Source organism: Nestor notabilis, unplaced genomic scaffold, assembly GCF_000696875.1.
Source record: "Nestor notabilis isolate BGI_N333 unplaced genomic scaffold, ASM69687v1 scaffold8805, whole genome shotgun sequence".
Lineage (NCBI taxonomy): Eukaryota > Metazoa > Chordata > Aves > Psittaciformes > Psittacidae > Nestor > Nestor notabilis.
In genome coordinates, this window is record NW_009928795.1 from 1,412 (window position 1) to 19,252 (window position 17,841).

The following is a 17,841-nucleotide window of genomic DNA, read 5'->3' on the forward strand; positions in this document are numbered from 1 at the left end:
TTTCAGGGAAGCATTGCCTGGGAATTTCACTGCGGTGGGCAAGGCTTTCTGTGATCACTGAAGGAACTGGACTAAGATGGAAGTTTTGATCTCTTTCTCTAGGAGCTTAGTGGATGAATTTGCCCATGCAATCCTTGGCTTATTTTGAAAAGTCATAACATCTTTTATGTTAGATTTTAGTCTGCAAAAGATCATAATGTGATAGCATTATCACCAGTTCAAGGGGAAAATAGGAATGAATCTTTTTGAGGTAGGCAGGGTTGCTTGGAAAGGCTGGATATCACTAAGCTACTGTACAGCAACTTAGCCTGGTAATGGATTGATACCACTTTTTAAAATCTATTTTTTACTTTTCCAGGACCAGTATGAACTGTCTAATGGAAGAGGCAACGAAGATGGAGAAAATCAAATTCCAGCACATTGTCACTATCTATGGGGTCTGCAAGAGCCCTTTAGGGATAGTGATGGAATATATGGCAAGAGGGTCCTTGGAGAAAATTCTTCCCTCTCACAAAATGTCATGGCAGCTCAAATTCCGGGTTATTCATGAGATGGGCTTGGCTATGAATTTCCTGCATAGCATGACACCTCCTTTGCTGCACTTAGATCTAAAACCAGGGAACATTCTCCTAGATGGGAATATGCATGTCAAGGTATGACCTTAATGCTGTCTTTGTAGGGACAGGTTATCTCTCAACTAATAGAAAGGTTATTTTTGACAAACGAGTCCAGAATCCTACTAAGTTAGGTTCTTCAGGAACACTCAATGAAAGTTTGACCAGTGGAGCTTTAAGAAGTAGCTGGTAAACAAATTACATGGTATTCTCAAGATCATACAGTCTGCGCCAGATCTGGGAACTTAAGGCTCCAACTTAGGAGGAAATGCTGATCTGCTGCACTCAGTGGAAAGGATTGACTCCAATTTTATCAGGGTTTATTAAGTTTCAGCTGCTAGGTACCTTCTCACATCCCTGATCACAAAGGATGGACTTATATCTCAGCTAATACAAGGAGTGTGAGATTGTGAGCATTACAGCAAAGGCCCTCATTTTTTTCTGCTTGCAGATCTCAGACTTTGGGCTATCGAAATGGATGGAGCAGTCGAGCCGAATGCAATATATTGAAAGCTCTGCTTTGAGAGGTACTTTGAGCTACATCCCCCCAGAAATGTTCCTCCAGAACAGCAAGCCCCCAGGAATCAAATATGATGTATACAGGTAAGGGCTGCCTTGCTGTTCACAAGTCACTCAGGATTGGCTCCTAGCTCTTACACAGAGCAAGAGAGGCTGGTACATTGCCTCATTTTGTTTCTTTATGTTCTGGCTCTGTGCTTTGCATCATGTCCTTGGTGGGGAACACACTGGGAGTGGCATGTGGTACTCAAGCCTCAGTGGTGGAGAGTGAGGGGGAATGAAATTATACCATGTTAGGTTGTAGAAGTTTGTATAGAAAAGAAGTAAGATGAGAGCAGAGAACAAACAGCAGTGGCTGCTCAGATTAATTTTGCTTTTAAAACAAGTGTAATACCGCTTGTCTACTTTGATATTCAGCTTCATTTTGGTCAATAACAGGTGGAGAAAAGATTTCAACTTTACTTTTTCCTTTTGGCCCAAGTGTTTTGCAGCCCACTTACACAAGCTGCATATCTGTGTTCTGGAAATTCATCAGCTCCTTGGTCACTACACTACACTGTAACCCAAGACAAGAAACAAAGGAGGATTTGTGTGGACACATGAACTTGCATTAGTCAAGAGCACAAACACCCAACGTGGTACAGTGGAAAAAAAGGCACCAGGAGCCTGACTTTCACAGGAAATGCTCTAAATCACTCCTTCACTACACCAACACTTTTTCTGAGGCACCAGAGATGAATGTAATGATTCATAAGATAATGTCCTTTTGGTGTGGGGGATGATACCCTTCCTTCCTGAAGAATTTCTTTCCTAGTTTTCCCATTTCTCAGAAGATGAATGCAATAAGTGAACTTTATGTTTGCATACATATGGGAGTAATTGCTCATGATCTCTCATTGCCTGCAGCTTTGGAATTGTCATTTGGGAGGTACTTATGCAGAAAAAACCTTATGCAGGTAAATATGAACACTTCTTACATGCTCTGCACTTACTAAATGTTTATTACAGCCATGATCACAGAGAAAAAGCCCAGTGCATGTTGCTCTTTTTCAGGAGCCAACATGATGGCCATTATAGTCAAGGTTGCAGCAGGGAAGAGGCCCTGCCTGGAGCCTATCAATGATGATTGGCCAGGGGAATGCCAGCAGATGGTTGACTTGATGAAGAGATGTTGGGACCAAGACCCTAAGCAAAGGCCAAGCTTTACAGGTAGCTGATGTGATACATGTTAGCCAAGGGTCAGCTGCATGCATTAACAAGTGGGGGAATAAACTCATGTAGAACTCTTTGCCAGTTAAATTGCCTGTGGTCTTGGAAATGCTTGGTACATATTTGCTGTCAGCACATCCTCTTTCTCCCTTTTTCCCTTCCCCATATGAAGGCTATGTGGAAGACATCCACAACCTTGGGTACTGATTGGGTTCTAAATATCTGGGTAGTCTGCACAACTAACCATGTTTTTGCTCTGGTAGATATCCCTGTAGAAACAGACATGCTACTATCATTGATACAAAGCCTTGTAGTAGATCCAGAGAATGAGCGCCTTGTTAGGAAGATGTCCCACAAGCCTGCCATCTCTGGGAACCAGCAGGTAAGGAAGGCTTCCCAGTACCACTCAGGAAATGCCACTGAGTCCTCCCATGTGTTTCTCTGGCTAAGAAAAAAAGTCAGGTTTCAGGATAGGAACACTTTTAGCCCAGTTACTAGAGTGTAGTCGTGCCTAGAAGTCAGCTTCATACAGGGAGAAGTAGCAGTTGTGAACTATTGCTGTTTTGACATTTTGCCTAGTTGTATAGTCAGCAAGAAACAAGATGCCTGAGTATAGAGGGTTGGGGAGGTGGGGGTGTTTTCTGTACGACAAAGAAAATTACTAGCTGGGATGATACTGTATGCGCATGCTGCAATAAGGATGTAGAATATATGCATGTTTGTGAGCAAATGAGTAAGAGGAAAATTTCACTGATATCCAGTGATGATTTTCAGTCTCCCACATTCCTGTTAGTGTCATGTTTTGCTCTGCTGAGTTTTCAATGTGATAACAGCACTGGATAAACCTCACTGGAATGATAATACAAAATTCTAGAGCAGGAGCAAAGAAGAACTATGTGCAAACATTATAGAATGCATCTAAACAGCTTTGGTTTATGGCTTTTTCTTTTCTCCTTCATGAAAATGAGAGTGATAAAGAAGAGTTCACCTTCCCTCGAGACACCAGAAGTGGTGGTAAGTAGAGGACTTCCTTTATAGTTCAAAAATAAAGAAGGGGAAGCCTACAAAAATAGCCTATTTCCTTGGTCTCCAATGATAAGGATGTGACTAAAGAAAGTTTTCTATGTGAGTGACTTTTCTTTTTAAGCTGAGGAAAATGAACTGTAGAGAAAATAGCAGATATAGTTCCCATGAGGGAGAAGCCAGATGTCTCTCTGCTTTCTGATGGCCTGCATGTAGCGGTCTTGCCTCATTTCATATTCTCTGTCTCTAAAATGACTTTTATTTCATTTCATACTATGAAGATTCACATGCTCTCTCTCCCATCATGTGCACACCAAGCTGCACTTGGTCTTACTCTCTCCTATTTTGTTTCCCCTCCCTGTAGAAACTGACAATCAGGAGGTTCGTGTCCCACCTTCTTATAGTGAGATTGAAAGTCCAGAGGACATCCTGTCTGAGGAAATCTGTAGAGTTGATGAAAATGGCCTCACATTACTTCACCTCATGGTGATCCAGGGAAATGTGGAAAAGGTGAAGTTTCTCCTGAGCTGTAAAGCCAATGTGAACAGCCAGGTGGCTTGTGGCTACACCCCACTCATTATGGCTGTTCAGAAGAGGTTGCCAGAGATCTGCTCAGTTCTAATAGAGCATGGTGCAGACATCAATATGCCTGATGAAGATGGTTGGACACCTCTTCACTTTGCTGCTCAGAATGGGGATGACAGAATTGTACGCCTCCTGTTGGACCACCAGGCCCAGGTAAATGCTCAAGAGTATGATGGGTGGACCCCTCTGCACTTGGCATCACAGAACAACTTTGAGAATGTGGCCCGAGTATTGCTATCTCGCCAGGCTGACTCCAACACCCAGGAGGTTGATGGCAAAACTGCCCTCCATGTGGCAGCTTGCTTTGGACATGTCAGCTTGGTGAAACTGCTGGCCAGTCAAGGAGCAGACCTGGAGAAAAAGCAAAAGAACCACAGAACCCCACTTCATGTTGCTGTGGAGAGGGGGAAGTTCAGGGTAGTCCATTATTTGCTGAAGAATGGGACCTCTGTCAACAGCCTGGATCAAAATCATTACAGTGCCCTGCACCTGGCTGTGGTGAGAGGGAAGTATCTCATCTGTGAGAAACTCATCAAATACGGAGCCAATGTGGAGCTGAGGACAGACAAAGGTTGGACTCCGCTGCACTTGGCTTCTTTCAAAGGACACATTGAAATTATCCACCTGCTGAAAGATAGCCACGCCAAACTGAATGCCAAAGGAAGCATGGACTGGACACCACTTCACTTGGCCACTCGCTACAGTGATGAGCCAGTAGTTTGTGAGCTATTGAGATGTGGGGCAGATCCCAACATCGCTGAGAAGTCAGAGTGGGCCCCCCTCCATTTTGCAGTCCAGAGGGGCTCCTTTTTGACTGTCATCAATCTTCTGGAGTGCAAGGCAGATGTTAATGCTAAGAACAAAGTGGGTTGGACACCCTTGCACCTTGCTGTTCTCAAGGGCAATATGGCCATTATAAAGACTTTGATTAAGGCTGGTGCTCTGCTTGACGTGGAAGATATCACTGGCTGTACAGCCCTCCAGTTGGCAATTAGACATCAGAGAGAAAACATCATTACACTGCTTCAAGGCAAGGACTCGTTGATTAATAAATCAGGGAATAGGACTCTGGTGAATGATGCTAAAATTTCAAGACCCAAATTTGTTTCAGGAAGGACAGATTTGTAGGTCATCAAGTCTGGCATTTATGACTTGAGGTTTCCAGTATCAAGTGCTATGATTTAAACTACTGTATCTTGTCACCTGGTGATTACAGGAAAATACTTTTTTCTTCTTTTTCTTCTTTTTTTTTTCCTTTTTTTTTTTTTTTTTTAATGGAAGTTTCTAAGCATGAACACTAAAAGAATAAAAGAAAACAGAGCTTCAGAAGTGAGCTGACGAATTATTTTCCAGGGTCTGACCAAACTTGTAGAACATTTGAGCTTGGTGATGATGGCTTTAGGCAATGCTTTCCTGTTACAATACTTACTGTGCAGGGATGGAAATTGATATATGTACTCCCTTTTCACATGGGCAATGCTGAAACTGTGCACAGCCACCCATACATAGAAGTCTTCCACAGATTTTATTGCTTTTATTCTATGTTTTCCTACAGAGCAAATTGGTGTAAAATGGCCTTGGCACAGGTGGGAATTGAATCATGAGATTCTCACCTGCTGCTGGAAATAGACACTAAGCATATGGTACAGCACTGTGTCAGATTTTCTGACATCTTGTTTTTGAAAGAAGAATAAAATAAAACAAGGAAGGAAGAAAAATCACTAGTAGAGTGTATTTAAATGGATGCAACACAGAGAAAAGAAATTCTGGAATAATTCCACTCCATCCCTTCAGAGGAAAAGGGCCAAGAGCTTTTTTTCCTAAGAATTCGAATTACTGACTGCCTTCACACTTCAGACTTTAAACACTTGAAGCTGTCATTAGAAAGGCAGCTCTAAGGATAACTCAAAAAGTGGGTTTAATTCTGAATCCTTTTCCCTGCCATGAGGGCTACCAATAACCTCCAGTCTACAAAATGCTGCTGTGGAAGTTCTGTAGACTGCTTGAAATAGCTCCTACTTAGAAAAGCAGTTACCCAAATTCTTCTAGCCTTGGTTTGGTTTGTTTTGTTGTTTGTTTGTTTTTTTGGGGGGGGGGTGTTGTTTGGGTTTTTTTGGGGTGGTGTTTATTTATTTTTGTGGGTTTTTTAAGAGCAGTGAACAGCTGGGAATGTTAGCATATAATTAGTCTGGGGAAATGGATGGGTTGGGGTAATAAGAGTCAGCTGTAGGCATTAGCCTAAAAGCTAATTTCAAGGAGCCTTCCTGTAGTCTTTGCTGTGAGATGGGGCTTTTCCTGTAAAGTGGTGTTTAAGGTGTGTGGAAATCAATTCCTTAAATTCAATCTTTTCTGCTGAAAATATGCTTCTGTGGATGAGTAGAACAGGTTTTATGAGGAATGAATGCATCCTGGTTTTATGTCTGGTTCTGTTTGTGAGGGGTTTTTTAGTGGTGAAGAATCAGGGAAGTTGCTCAGCAGTAAGTTAGGTAGTAGTGTAGGTCACTCAGTATGCTTGCTGGAGAGCAAAGGAGACTTTCTAGCCTCAGAGAAGTCCCCATTTAACAGTTGATGCACAAGAGAACGGGCTATTTTCAGGTCAAGGTTTAAGTCATGTCTCTGCTGGGAAGTAATTCTGGATCTCCATCAGGAAGATGTTCTAGAGCTTGATTACTTCTCTGGAGAACATACAGTCTTCATGGGCTTGATTCTTTTGTTATAGTAAGTAGCATTTTTATGTGGCTGATTACAATCCTACCGTGATTTGCTAAGTGCTTCCAGAATGTGCCTGGGATGATGACTTTCTTTCATCATTTTAGCTGGAATGATGCTGCACTGTAAGCAAATAATCCAGAGCTCTGCAGGGGGTAAGATGCATTTTTCCTGATGGACTTTATTAGCTGGGAGTCATAGCTTTAGGAAGTGCTGCTTTTTATTCTTTCTAGATGGAGAAATAGAAAAGTCTGCTCATGCATGCAGTGCAATTCAGGTCCCAGCAAGCAAGCCAAAGCAATAATGCATACACTTAATTTGCTTCCTACAGTGAGAGAATGGTGGGCTCCAGACAAATAGGCTTACTAGGTCTGAACAGACAGCTGTTAAAGCTCCAGTAGCTGTGCTTAGGCAGATAAGAAATATAACTGTGCTGAAGAGTGTCTCCTCTAGCTGAACATCAGTATTTGTTCTTGTTTGCTCTGCTGGAATTCCAGTGTCATCTTTAGTGCTTTAGCCATTCAAAAGTGTTATACTGGTTCTTTACCTCATGTGAACAAAGGTGAATGGAGTACCAAAGGGAGTTCCTTTTCAGCTTTGGCCAGCAACTAGAACTGCTCTAGTACAGTGAGGTTCTGTTCTGTGGCTTTCTCTAGGCTTGGTGCTTGAGAAATGCTTATTGTACAGGAAAAGCTGGCAGCTGTTTGATCAGGATAGAGCAGAGCATCAGATTTAAAATTCTCTATGAGACCTAAGCTATATTGCAATGTGGAAGTCATAACTATATTGCATTGGCAGACAGGAGAAACCACAGACCTGGATTCAAGGGTGATGAGGGAAGGACTGGACTTGAACCCATGAAGCCACTGCTGTGAGCCATGTGCTGCAGGAATGGTGCTCTTCATGCTTAGATTCAAACAGATGGGTATCTGTAGCAAATCGGAAGCTTTGCCTCTAACTAAAATGTCATACTTCTCATACTCAAACAGCCTGGAAATCTTTGGCTGAGACCTAAGCTGTTTAGCTGTTGTTAAGCTGTCAAAGGCATGACATTAAAGAAGTACGAGGCATAGAGAGACAGCTCTCCTTTGGTGTGACGCTCTTACTCCAATATCACTTTGAAGATGTTTTTCTTAGCAGTGATGCTTGAAATTCTGCAGTGTGATGGATGTGACTGGCAGCAGGGATGCTGGTCTCCTTGTATTAGTAGTGTCTTAAATCCAACAGTCCAAGTAACAACACAAAACCTCAGCAGTAACTGAAGTAAGTGCAGGGAGGAGTTTTGTGGTTTGGGCTTTGTTTGTTTGTTTTTAATGTGTGATTTCAAGGGCTCAAATCTGTGACAGGAGTGTCTTGTGTTCATTTTACTCCCCATAATCTCCAGATGGGGGCTGGAGGAGAAGTGAGGCATGAAAGGTTGACTTCTTACTGGTGTGCACAGTGCATGTTTCCCAGCTTGTCTGAATTGATCACAATTCTTGCTTCCAGTGAGTTGTAGAGACATGACAAAAGTAGCATGGTTCACTTCCCCGTGCCTTATCCAAATGCATGCACTTCTTTATTGGTTTCTCTGCATCCCTACATGTGATGGTGTTTGTGGTAGATGAGTAGAATAATGGAAAAGCAGCTGGGGAACATGCTAATCTGATATGGAAAATTAAGGGCTCCTTTTTGAGTATCAGTAGGTTTTTTATATATTTGACCTTTAAGTAAGCTTATGTCATGTGATCTTTTCTTGTCTCTTCCTCTTCTCGAAGTGAAGTTGAAAGGTTCAGGATACCAGAATCCTTCATTAAAGGCTTAATTATTTGGTAAAGGTGGTTTGGGTTTTATTTTTGATGTTTACGTTCAGCTCTGAAAGTCCTGTAGCTGAAATATAGAAAATGGGTTGCATGGGTCTTCAGAAATCTGGACTCAGCTGTGAGTGCTGAGCTTTTGCAATGCTTCTGGCTTTACTTGTGTCAGTGACTCCACAGCTGCTTGTCAGACAGGAACAAAGGCAGATGTTCTCAACTCTCACTTGGTTAAAATGGAGAACTGGGGTGGGGTGAAGCATGGATATGTGTTTTCACAAAAGAGAGCCTATTTCAAGTTCCTTTGCATGGTAACAAAACTGATAACTATAATATCTGTCTTCAGACATCATTTGTGTAAATTTGGACCCTGGTAACCTTGTGATTTGATAAATTTTATCCAATAGGGTCAACTAACCGTATGAAATGAGCAGGGTGTTAGAAACTGTGAATTAGCCTAGAATAAATCTTCTCTTTAAAATTTGCAAAGAGAAAACCAAACTAAGAAGTGTCCCATTCAAGTTATGTTCTATTGGAACATCGATAATGCAGCATGTGTTGCTTGGTAACCAGTCCAAAGTAAAACAAAGAGAATGCTCAGAAGAGGCCTCCCTGGAATAATAGTATTTTGCACTGAGGGCCAGCACAGAAAGAAAAAGCTGTCACAAGGAAGCAGTGCTCAGCTGTGCTCTAATCTGTGGAGGATCCTCAAATGCTGATTTCACAGCAGAGTAGGATATCCTTCTGGAAACATTTCAAGAGAAATGGAAGCATTAGAAGCTGCTTGCATTTACCCAATTTCCACAGAGATAATCTGCTCTCGAGATGTTCCAGAAATGGCAGCTGTGGGCATCCTCCAGAGGAGGAAAGGACTGGTTGGAAGGCCTGCTTCATTCACTCAGACCTTTACTGTAGAGCTCTTTGTCTTAACTTCAGTTGTATTGATTCAGCTGAGAAAAGCGAACATCTCCAGTGCGTAATGTCACTTGGAATATTTACACAGGCAAAAAATGAATCCAATTGCCATGTAGTTCAGCAGCTTATTTCTGTCATCACTCTGACAGAAAAACAAAACTCAGCTTGTATGTCATAGAATGTTCTCTAAAAGAGCTTAATTAAATTTATAATGAAAATAACAGGGGATTAAGAAGACACAAGGGAAATACATTCTTCTTGCTGAGCATTACTGAGGTGATAGAAGCAATTCACAGAGAAAATTACCTGTTTGCTGCTCAGTTTCTATAGAAATTAAGTGAATCTTTACAAACTCTGGAAATCTGAATTCCAGCCTCCGCTTTGTGACTGTGCAACTTACAGTGTGTTAGTTCTAAAATTAATCTCAGGTCTCCATTCCACCCCACACACACACGCACACACTTTTTTCCTTGTTCAAATACTTTTTTGTCTTTTGTCCCTGCTGATAAATATACTGATGGTTATATCACGTTCTTAAACAAGAACTGGCAACACTGACAGCCAAGGCAGCATGTGCCAGAAGTGTCTTTTAAAGGGCTTTTAAAGGGAGTAGTAACAGGACATAAATCTTCTAAACAGCTTGTTTCTTGAGTGTACTGTTTAGACTCTTCAAAAGACCTGATTTTTTTACCCTTATGCCTCTCAAAAATCACATCTTTAAGGTACACAAAGTTGCTTGGGTGAACAGAGCAGCATTCTAATCACAGCAACTTTTACTAGCTTTTAAAAGAAGCCACAGCCACTATATTTGGGGAGGGGATGAGGGGGGTGTGTGTGTGTCACATTACTTTGCTACTGCCCTTTGATTGGGTTGAAGGTGCCACTTATTTGATTCCTGTGAGCTTTTTCTGAAGCTAATCCACAAGCTGTTAATTCACTGCCATTTACTTTGGGTATACCAAACCAGTTTCTGCATTTGATTTCCACTGCTTCTGTCCAAGAGACCCATGGGGAAGTGGCCAGGGGTGACTTTTAACACATATGGTTCTCAACATACACCACACAAATTCAGAGTAAATAGGAAATACATAGTAAAAGAGTAAATTCAGAGTAAAGAGTAAATATATCAACTGAACCAAGGACTGGTCTTAGCACATCTCTCTTACCGGAGGGGCGAAGGCTAGGACTGTTATTGATTTCTTAAGTGCTGTCTGATTTCTTAGTGCTGTATCTAACTAGAAGCAACTTTTTGCATGAGAAATTTACAACCTAACTAACAAAGTGAGCAAATGGGGATTTGTCACAAGCAGCATGGAGCAATAGAATTTCTGATTTAAACTTGTTTGCAGGAGAAGTGGTTATCTCATGATCAAAATGCTTTGTGGGCATTTCAGTAAAAAGTTTAGGTCTTCTGTGGGGAACTCTACAGTAAAATGCTTTGAAATTAAATCTTTGTTTGCTTTTGTTTTGCATTGACCAACCATCAAATATTTTTGTTTCAGTGTTACAGGATTCAAAATAAAGCTCGGTGTAAAGTGTCAGTGCTCTGACATCTTTCTGATCTGAAACAAAAGCAAATATCACACCTGGGATTTCTTCTGGCTGGCTGGAACTGGCCTATAAGGTCTTTTTGACTCAAGTGCCATAGGAACAGCAGGATTGGTCATAAGGCTTATTCTGGGGAAAAAACATAGTGTCATATCATTTACAAAGAGGGATCACTAGAACAGGCTTGTCTCTCACTGATTCTGCATCCTTGCAATATCTGTATTTCTTCCACAAGAGAGCTGTGGAAAGTATCTGGCTTGAGGAGGGTTAATGTTAATTTATGACTAGCATGCACCAAGAAACAAGTTGGAGGAACAGATTGGAAAGTCATTGCTAGAATATCATCCCTCTACAAAACTGGGGGAAAAAAATCATGTAAGAGATTATTCTCCAAAGTGAGGACTAAGGATTTTGGTGTTTCTTGGCATTCAGATCATACAGTTTTACTTCACAGCCTGGTACAAGGATGGTCCACAGTGAAAGAGGGTGAGGGAAAGAAAAATTTTTCTCCCAATTAATTAAATGGAAGCAGGTGGATGCTCTGGAAAGGAGTAAAAGAGTTCTATTGGCATGAATCCATCTCTGGTATTACCTGTATGCCCAGTCACATCTCACTTGCAGAATGATTTCTTCTATTGGTATGAATCTGGTTTTAAGATCATATGGTCATAGCACATTGTCATTCAAATTGCATGTCCTGATTGGAATCCCACATGTCTGCTTGTAAATGTACATTGCTTTTCTTCTCTGTTGTATCTGTTGCTCTCTTCTTGTTTTTAAAAATTACCTTCATTAAGACTCAGACTCCTTAATTTTTGTCCTGTCTCTGCCCTGGTGTAAGACCTCAGATCTTTCAGCTGATCCAAATGTGTTGGAACCTTGACCTTTTCATTCCCTGCTGTCTCTGAATTGCTTGGCATACTTTATCACATAAACAGATCTTCAAAGACTTTGTATCTGTATGTGATGCTGCCTTATACTTCTACACAGACAGCTTCAGGTTAAACAGCATTCAGTTCTGTGGGCAGTTCTACTGTTTTGCCTAAAGTTTTCTAAAGCAGTGGATTTTCATAACAGAAACCTTTTGAAGTCGCTACGTTCTTCTGGGTGTTTCCAGTGTTTGCTTATCTAAGCAGTCTTCTCTCAGCAGTGGCAAATCTGGAAGGGTGGAAAGCTCCTGCTTGCTAGTGACTACAGTTTGTTTGTTTGGCAGTACTAGAACTATGCACATATGTGATTAAATTAAAATAATCCTGCATTTTGGAGAAAACAGATCTGAAGTACAGCTTGGAAAAAACGTCTATTTTTAGCAGAAATGCTTGTTTTTTTCCATGCCCCCTTAAGTGTGGAGAATCAAGATGTTTCTGACAGCAATGATGTGAATGTAGGAGGGAATGATTTTAATGTAAGAAGAAATAGTGAATGCTATGTGTTTCTTTTTGTTACAAGGAGGTGGTTGTAGGATCTGTACTGTATTAGACATCAGTGTAAGACATGCCTTACTCCCTTCACAGGTTTTTCATGGCCTCACAGAATTAATCCTGCTCTGACTGCTCTCTTTCCAGACTATCCATCACTTACTTGTGCTACTCCCCAGCTTTAGGGAGCATTTTTATCATCTTCCTTTGAAATAAAACCCATGCATCATTTCAAAAAGCAGCTCCCTGCCCAGTTCTGTCCTTGCACGCAAGTGTGAGAACTTCCATCAGAGTAATGGAAGAAAGTGCCTGTTTGGATATCAAGGAGTGCTTGCTCTTTTCTCCTAACAGGCATTTCATCTTCAGCAAGTTGAATATTTTTTGATCTTGTCATCAGTTTATACTTTATTCTGACTTCCAGCACAGCATGAAACCCTTCTCTTCTGCAATTTGCTACTGGCCCACCTATAACCCCTTTTTCTCCTTTCTGGGAAGAGAAGAAAAAGCAAAACCCAAAGAAACCAGAAAAGATATCCAAACCGCAGCCCAACAGTGGTAGTTTTTAAAGCTTGGCAGTACATTGTTAGGGGCTGAGAGAGGCCTGAGTTCAAGAGCATGGAGGCAGTCTGGTGAGGAGATAACCATGGTTCTGACTCTTGCTTTGGCAGTTTAGTCTTCTGCTCCTAACACTCTCTATGGCATTAGGAAAAGTCTTCTGCACGCAGACAAGCCCAGGAGGATAGATTTATATCTCTACTGTAATGAAGGACATTGGCTGCCTCAGAGGTTCAGAGCCATAAAGCTGCTTCCCAGCAGAAGCTGCCTTGTGTTTCGGGTGGTCAGAAGCTGCCTTGTGTTTGGGGTGGTCAGCAACTTATGGATCTATGCTTGGGATGTTTGCCACATGCAGGGCAAAGACCCTGCACAAGAGACCCCCCCAGAGAAAGCGACTTCTTTTGCACCTCTGGCTGGAGCTGGGCTAAAACCTTAGCAAGGCTGAAACACCAGGGGAGTGCTCCCATTAGGGAAAGCCTGCCTAGTGCAAGAGTTGTCTTGTATGAATAAAGCCAGAGACAAATCTGCGCTCTTTCTACAAGGATTGCTTCTTTTGACCTGAATCAGCCTGATGCAGTTGCAGCACTGCTTCCATGCAGAGCACTGCATATCCTCCACTTCATTCAGAAAAACCTTGTTAATACTTTCTCTCATGTCTGGTTTGCAGCCTCTTTTGGACTAGCAAACTTGCCTGTTGCTTATGCTGAATTCTGGCCTAAAACAAACTTGCTGAAGCAGAGGGGTACTGATAGCCAGTAGCCGTCCTTAGCTGATGCTACCAAGAGCAGTGTTTTTAATACAACTGTAAGGAACCCCAAGGATAGTATCCTGTCCTCCACATGAAATCATCCCCAAAACACCTTTCTCTAACTTATCTCAAAAAATTATCAGTTACAGACATTACTTCCAAGGGCAATTCATTCCACTATGCTATTTTTACAGTTTGGGGGGGGAAAAAAAGAAAGTTACTTAATCTGTATCTTCCTTGCTGTAATTCAGAAAAGGATGTAAACAATTGCACCTGAAAACAAGTCAGTCCCACCCAACTAGAAGTATACAAAACATCATCATTTTTATGTATCAGGCCCTGGATCATGGGCTAAACTATCCTGCATAGGTGATTTACAAATAGAATAAAATCCTATGGGAATAGAATTAATCACGTAATGATGTAGAAAGGCAGTTGCTCATTGTTTCTGTGTTGAAAAGCTGTGTTCTGTTTGGTTAGCAAGAAAGACTGCTGATGCTGTTATGAGTCACTAAGTATTGCTGCGTTTAACAAATAGCTCTGCTTTTACAAGGACACGACGCAGTAACTTTTCTTTTAAGTGAGTCTCTCAGACTTACCCAATGGAGTTGGAATTTATGGGCACAGGTTACCAGAATGGGGTTTTGAGTCCCAGCAACTGTTTAATGAGTTAACCTGTATTTAAGCTTAGCTTAAGTTAACCACAAGGGATCAGTGTGAAGAGCTGAACTCTGATTTGATTACAACTCCATTCTGTCTAATGCCACTTACTCAGGGGGATGTGTGTGAACTCCTGGAATAAATATCCTCACACTTTTTTGCTCTCTAGAATATGAATACCCTTTTATGATACTCAGATGCATGAATACAATTCAGTTAACAACTGATTTGTGAATCAACTTGCATGCAGCTGTCACGAACTACCATTTATTTATTGCACAAGTGCTTAATTTCTGTTTGAAAAAAATCTGGTTTGAAAACTGAAAAATCAAGAAGATAAAAGATTGAAATGGTCAGAAAGCTCAGCCAGCCCTCACAGAACGTGACTTAACTTTCCATCCTAGAGAGATGTGGTAACTGTGCTCAGAATTAAGAACAAAACAACCCCCCCCCCAAAAAAAACAAACCAAAACCCAAACAACCTTACTAGTTAAAAATACCACTGTAAAGATTCAGCTTCTGTCTGAAGCAATTACAGAGAGGAAGATGAGGCCAGGATCAACAATAAAGAGGTACAGTAATTAGCTGCAATAAAGCACCAAGTGAGCCTTCACTTGCTGCTGTTGATCCTGTGGTACAGTGCCATTACTTTAGAAAAGGGAAATGTGATGGCTACTGACAGAATTTAGCTTTGACAGAATTTCAGTTTGGGGCATATCTGGACTCATTCCATGGTACTTCTACTGCTCTTCAGCACAAGCTTATTTCCTGGTGTTCTTATCACCATGTGATAGATCTTATTGCTATTCTTTGGACAAACTTTTCTGCCTGCTCCAAGCAGGAAAAAATCCCAACTGATCCTTACAAGGAGTTCAGGGAATTAATTTGTCTTTCTGGAGAAGACTCCACTCTGCCAAAAGATTTTGCTGAGACCGACCTGCCACTTTATTTTGAAGAAGTATTTGTTGTCTAACACCCAGCATGATTTCTCCCAGGAGAGCTGAGAAGGTTTGTTTGGCCGATACATTGCTCCTTTTGACTGAGCACAGTTGTGTTCTGTTTATGGCTCATCCCTAGAGACTCCAGTAAATGCAGGAAAATGTCACAGCACACAAATTCACTGAGACAGTTTTAAAAAGTAACAGGAGGGAAAAAGAACAACAACCACTGCCATAAAATAAACAGACAAAAACAGAGAAAAGGTGGAACTTGCCTAATATCTGGTGAGGTTCTTTGAAAAGAAGTGTTTTCAAGGATATTATCATGTTAACAAGATGTTCAGCATGCCAAGATGCTTCACATTGCTGAAGGACTGGGTTAAATGGGTGTTTCTGAGCCTAGTTGGAGAAACATATCCATACAGCAGCAACAGAGGAAAACCACTTCAGCATCTGAGCAGGGGAGCTTTTCTTAATTTGGAAGTGAATGGCTGTGCATGCTAACGGAAGTTGACATTCCGTCCCCAGCTTAGTACAGCTCTGGCCTTTTTACTTAGCACGATCAGTTTGCCAAATGCAGGTTGCATGTGACCCCTTGCTGCCCTTGAGAGTCTGCTGTGTACTGCGAGTGCTCAGCTTGGCTCACACTGCATTTACCTTGAGAAAGCTCTACAGTGCTTACTACTGCATCTCCTTGGTTGCATGTTAGGGCCCAGTCAGGACAGTGAGGAAGGAAGGGATGCAATACATTAGCACAGCTCTTGGCTTCTGCACACTATCCAGGCATTGGACTGGATGATCCTTGAGGTCCCTTCCAACCTGGTCTTCTGTGATACAGACACACAGTGGTATTCAAGCGGAAAATACAGTGCATCCTCTGTGGTTCAGCTGGCTCAACCAGGTGTCCCTCCACAGAAAGACCAATGGGAATGTGAAGCATTTATCTGAGCACTAGTTGGAAGTAAGGTTTGATCCAGAAAATGCCACTCCTCAGGGGAAGAGGGAATCACATGAGTAAGGCAAGTGCACTGGTTTCCAAGATTTTAAAGCTAGTAAGATCAGCTCGTTTACAGCAAGTCACCCAAATTTTCTATATGAAACCCGAAGGCTCCAGTTAGACCTCTAAAAGATTTCCAAAGGCACTGATGCCCAAATCAAGCAAGGTCTGTCAGACTAATTCCTCAGGTGTTTTCTCTTTTGTATCCTTTGTCTATTTCTGGCCAGAGGACCTCTTGAAGTACAGCCAAGTTTATCTTCAGGCACCCTTGAGGTCTGCAGAAGCTGATGTGATGGCTGCATGTTCTTGCTTTCTGCCTTTGTGGCATATAATGCTATTCTTTGAACAATATCTACTCTGATGCAGAAAGGTAATGCATTAAGAGTGAAGAGCAGGGATTTTCCTCTGGAGTAGTAGCCTAGTATGATGACCCTGATTTAGGGCAGGAGGAAGGTCATTCACAGCTAAAGTTAGAGGCATGGGTCGACAGGTGCAAGTCGCCATCATGTTCCTGAGCTACCACTACAATGGTCATGCTCACAACAGAGCAGTAACAACATACATCGTAATTAGTCACTGATAAATATGCTTAGTCACAACCCAAATCTTTCCAAAAGCTGTTGATTCTGAAGACATGGGTATGTTGATGAGCTTGGCATGTGAACAAGGCTGGTCTCAACTCCCAGAGTTGGACATAGGAACACAGTGAGACTGTGATGTGGGCAGACAATAACTAACACCACCACCTATTCCTCTGCAGCTAAACACTCAAGTGAACCACATAACAGGGAGTAACAGTGCTGGTCCCTTCAAACTGTGCTCTTGCTTGATGTCCAACCCCCTCTCTAATGTCTGGAGAACGACTGCCACAGTGCTGAGACTTGAACTGACCATGGCCAAGATTAACTGAATCCTTGACATTCCAACTTTCAGCCTTGGCGTTCAGCTGTCAGATACTTGCTCTGAGCAGCTGGAGGTGACAGAGTGACTGATGCTTGCTATGATTAATTACCATGGGGGCCAGTTTCCACAGTCCTACTCTGAGCCTGTTGTGTGGGCGAATGCATGTGTTGGAGTGTTGACTCTTGTAGCCTGTCAGCATAGACCAGGCTAATTGCAGTAATTACTACTTTTAGCTCTGATTGGGTTTCATGGGCCATGGCAGCTAGGCACAGTTGATAAAATGCCACTTTTATGCAGTATTGATGTAGACCAGGAGAAAAGAGAGTCTTAAACCAAGCAAAAGACCCCAAATCCTTAAAATTGTCAGCTTTGCTGCTTGAACCTTCATGTCAAGTGAACTGTGCTCCAGATGTATCCAGATGGGCTAAATAGCAAGGATTAGTTCCTTAGGAACTGGAGCTGCACTCTGATTTCAGGAAGAAATACGCTTCTTTAGATGGCTTTGGCTTTTCTACTCAAATTTTACTGGGGATTTTTTGGTCCTAAAGCTGACAGAGAACTTGAGGAGGGAAATGACTCCCAAATGACTGTTTTTATTACATGTATTTCAGCTCATCTCTTCTCCACAATCCCTGTGCTGAAAGATACATAGCTTTGGCTTTCAACAGAGGCTAAGAGTTTTAAAGCCGTGTGTAGGGACGGGGGTC

At 41.9% G+C, this 17,841-nt stretch overlaps 1 protein-coding gene across 1 annotated transcript; it reads left to right on the top strand.

Annotated features, from left to right (window-relative positions):
- Positions 1 to 358: 358 nt before the first annotated feature.
- Positions 359 to 5,078, top strand: ANKK1 (ankyrin repeat and kinase domain containing 1; the record flags this gene model as incomplete). Its single annotated transcript, XM_010014672.1, has 7 exons — positions 359 to 653; positions 1,066 to 1,217; positions 2,040 to 2,089; positions 2,187 to 2,342; positions 2,606 to 2,724; positions 3,311 to 3,356; positions 3,730 to 5,078. Coding segments are annotated over 7 exons (2,167 nt in total), but the record flags the coding sequence as incomplete, so codon positions are not given.
- Between the last annotated feature and the right edge of the window lie 12,763 nt (positions 5,079 to 17,841).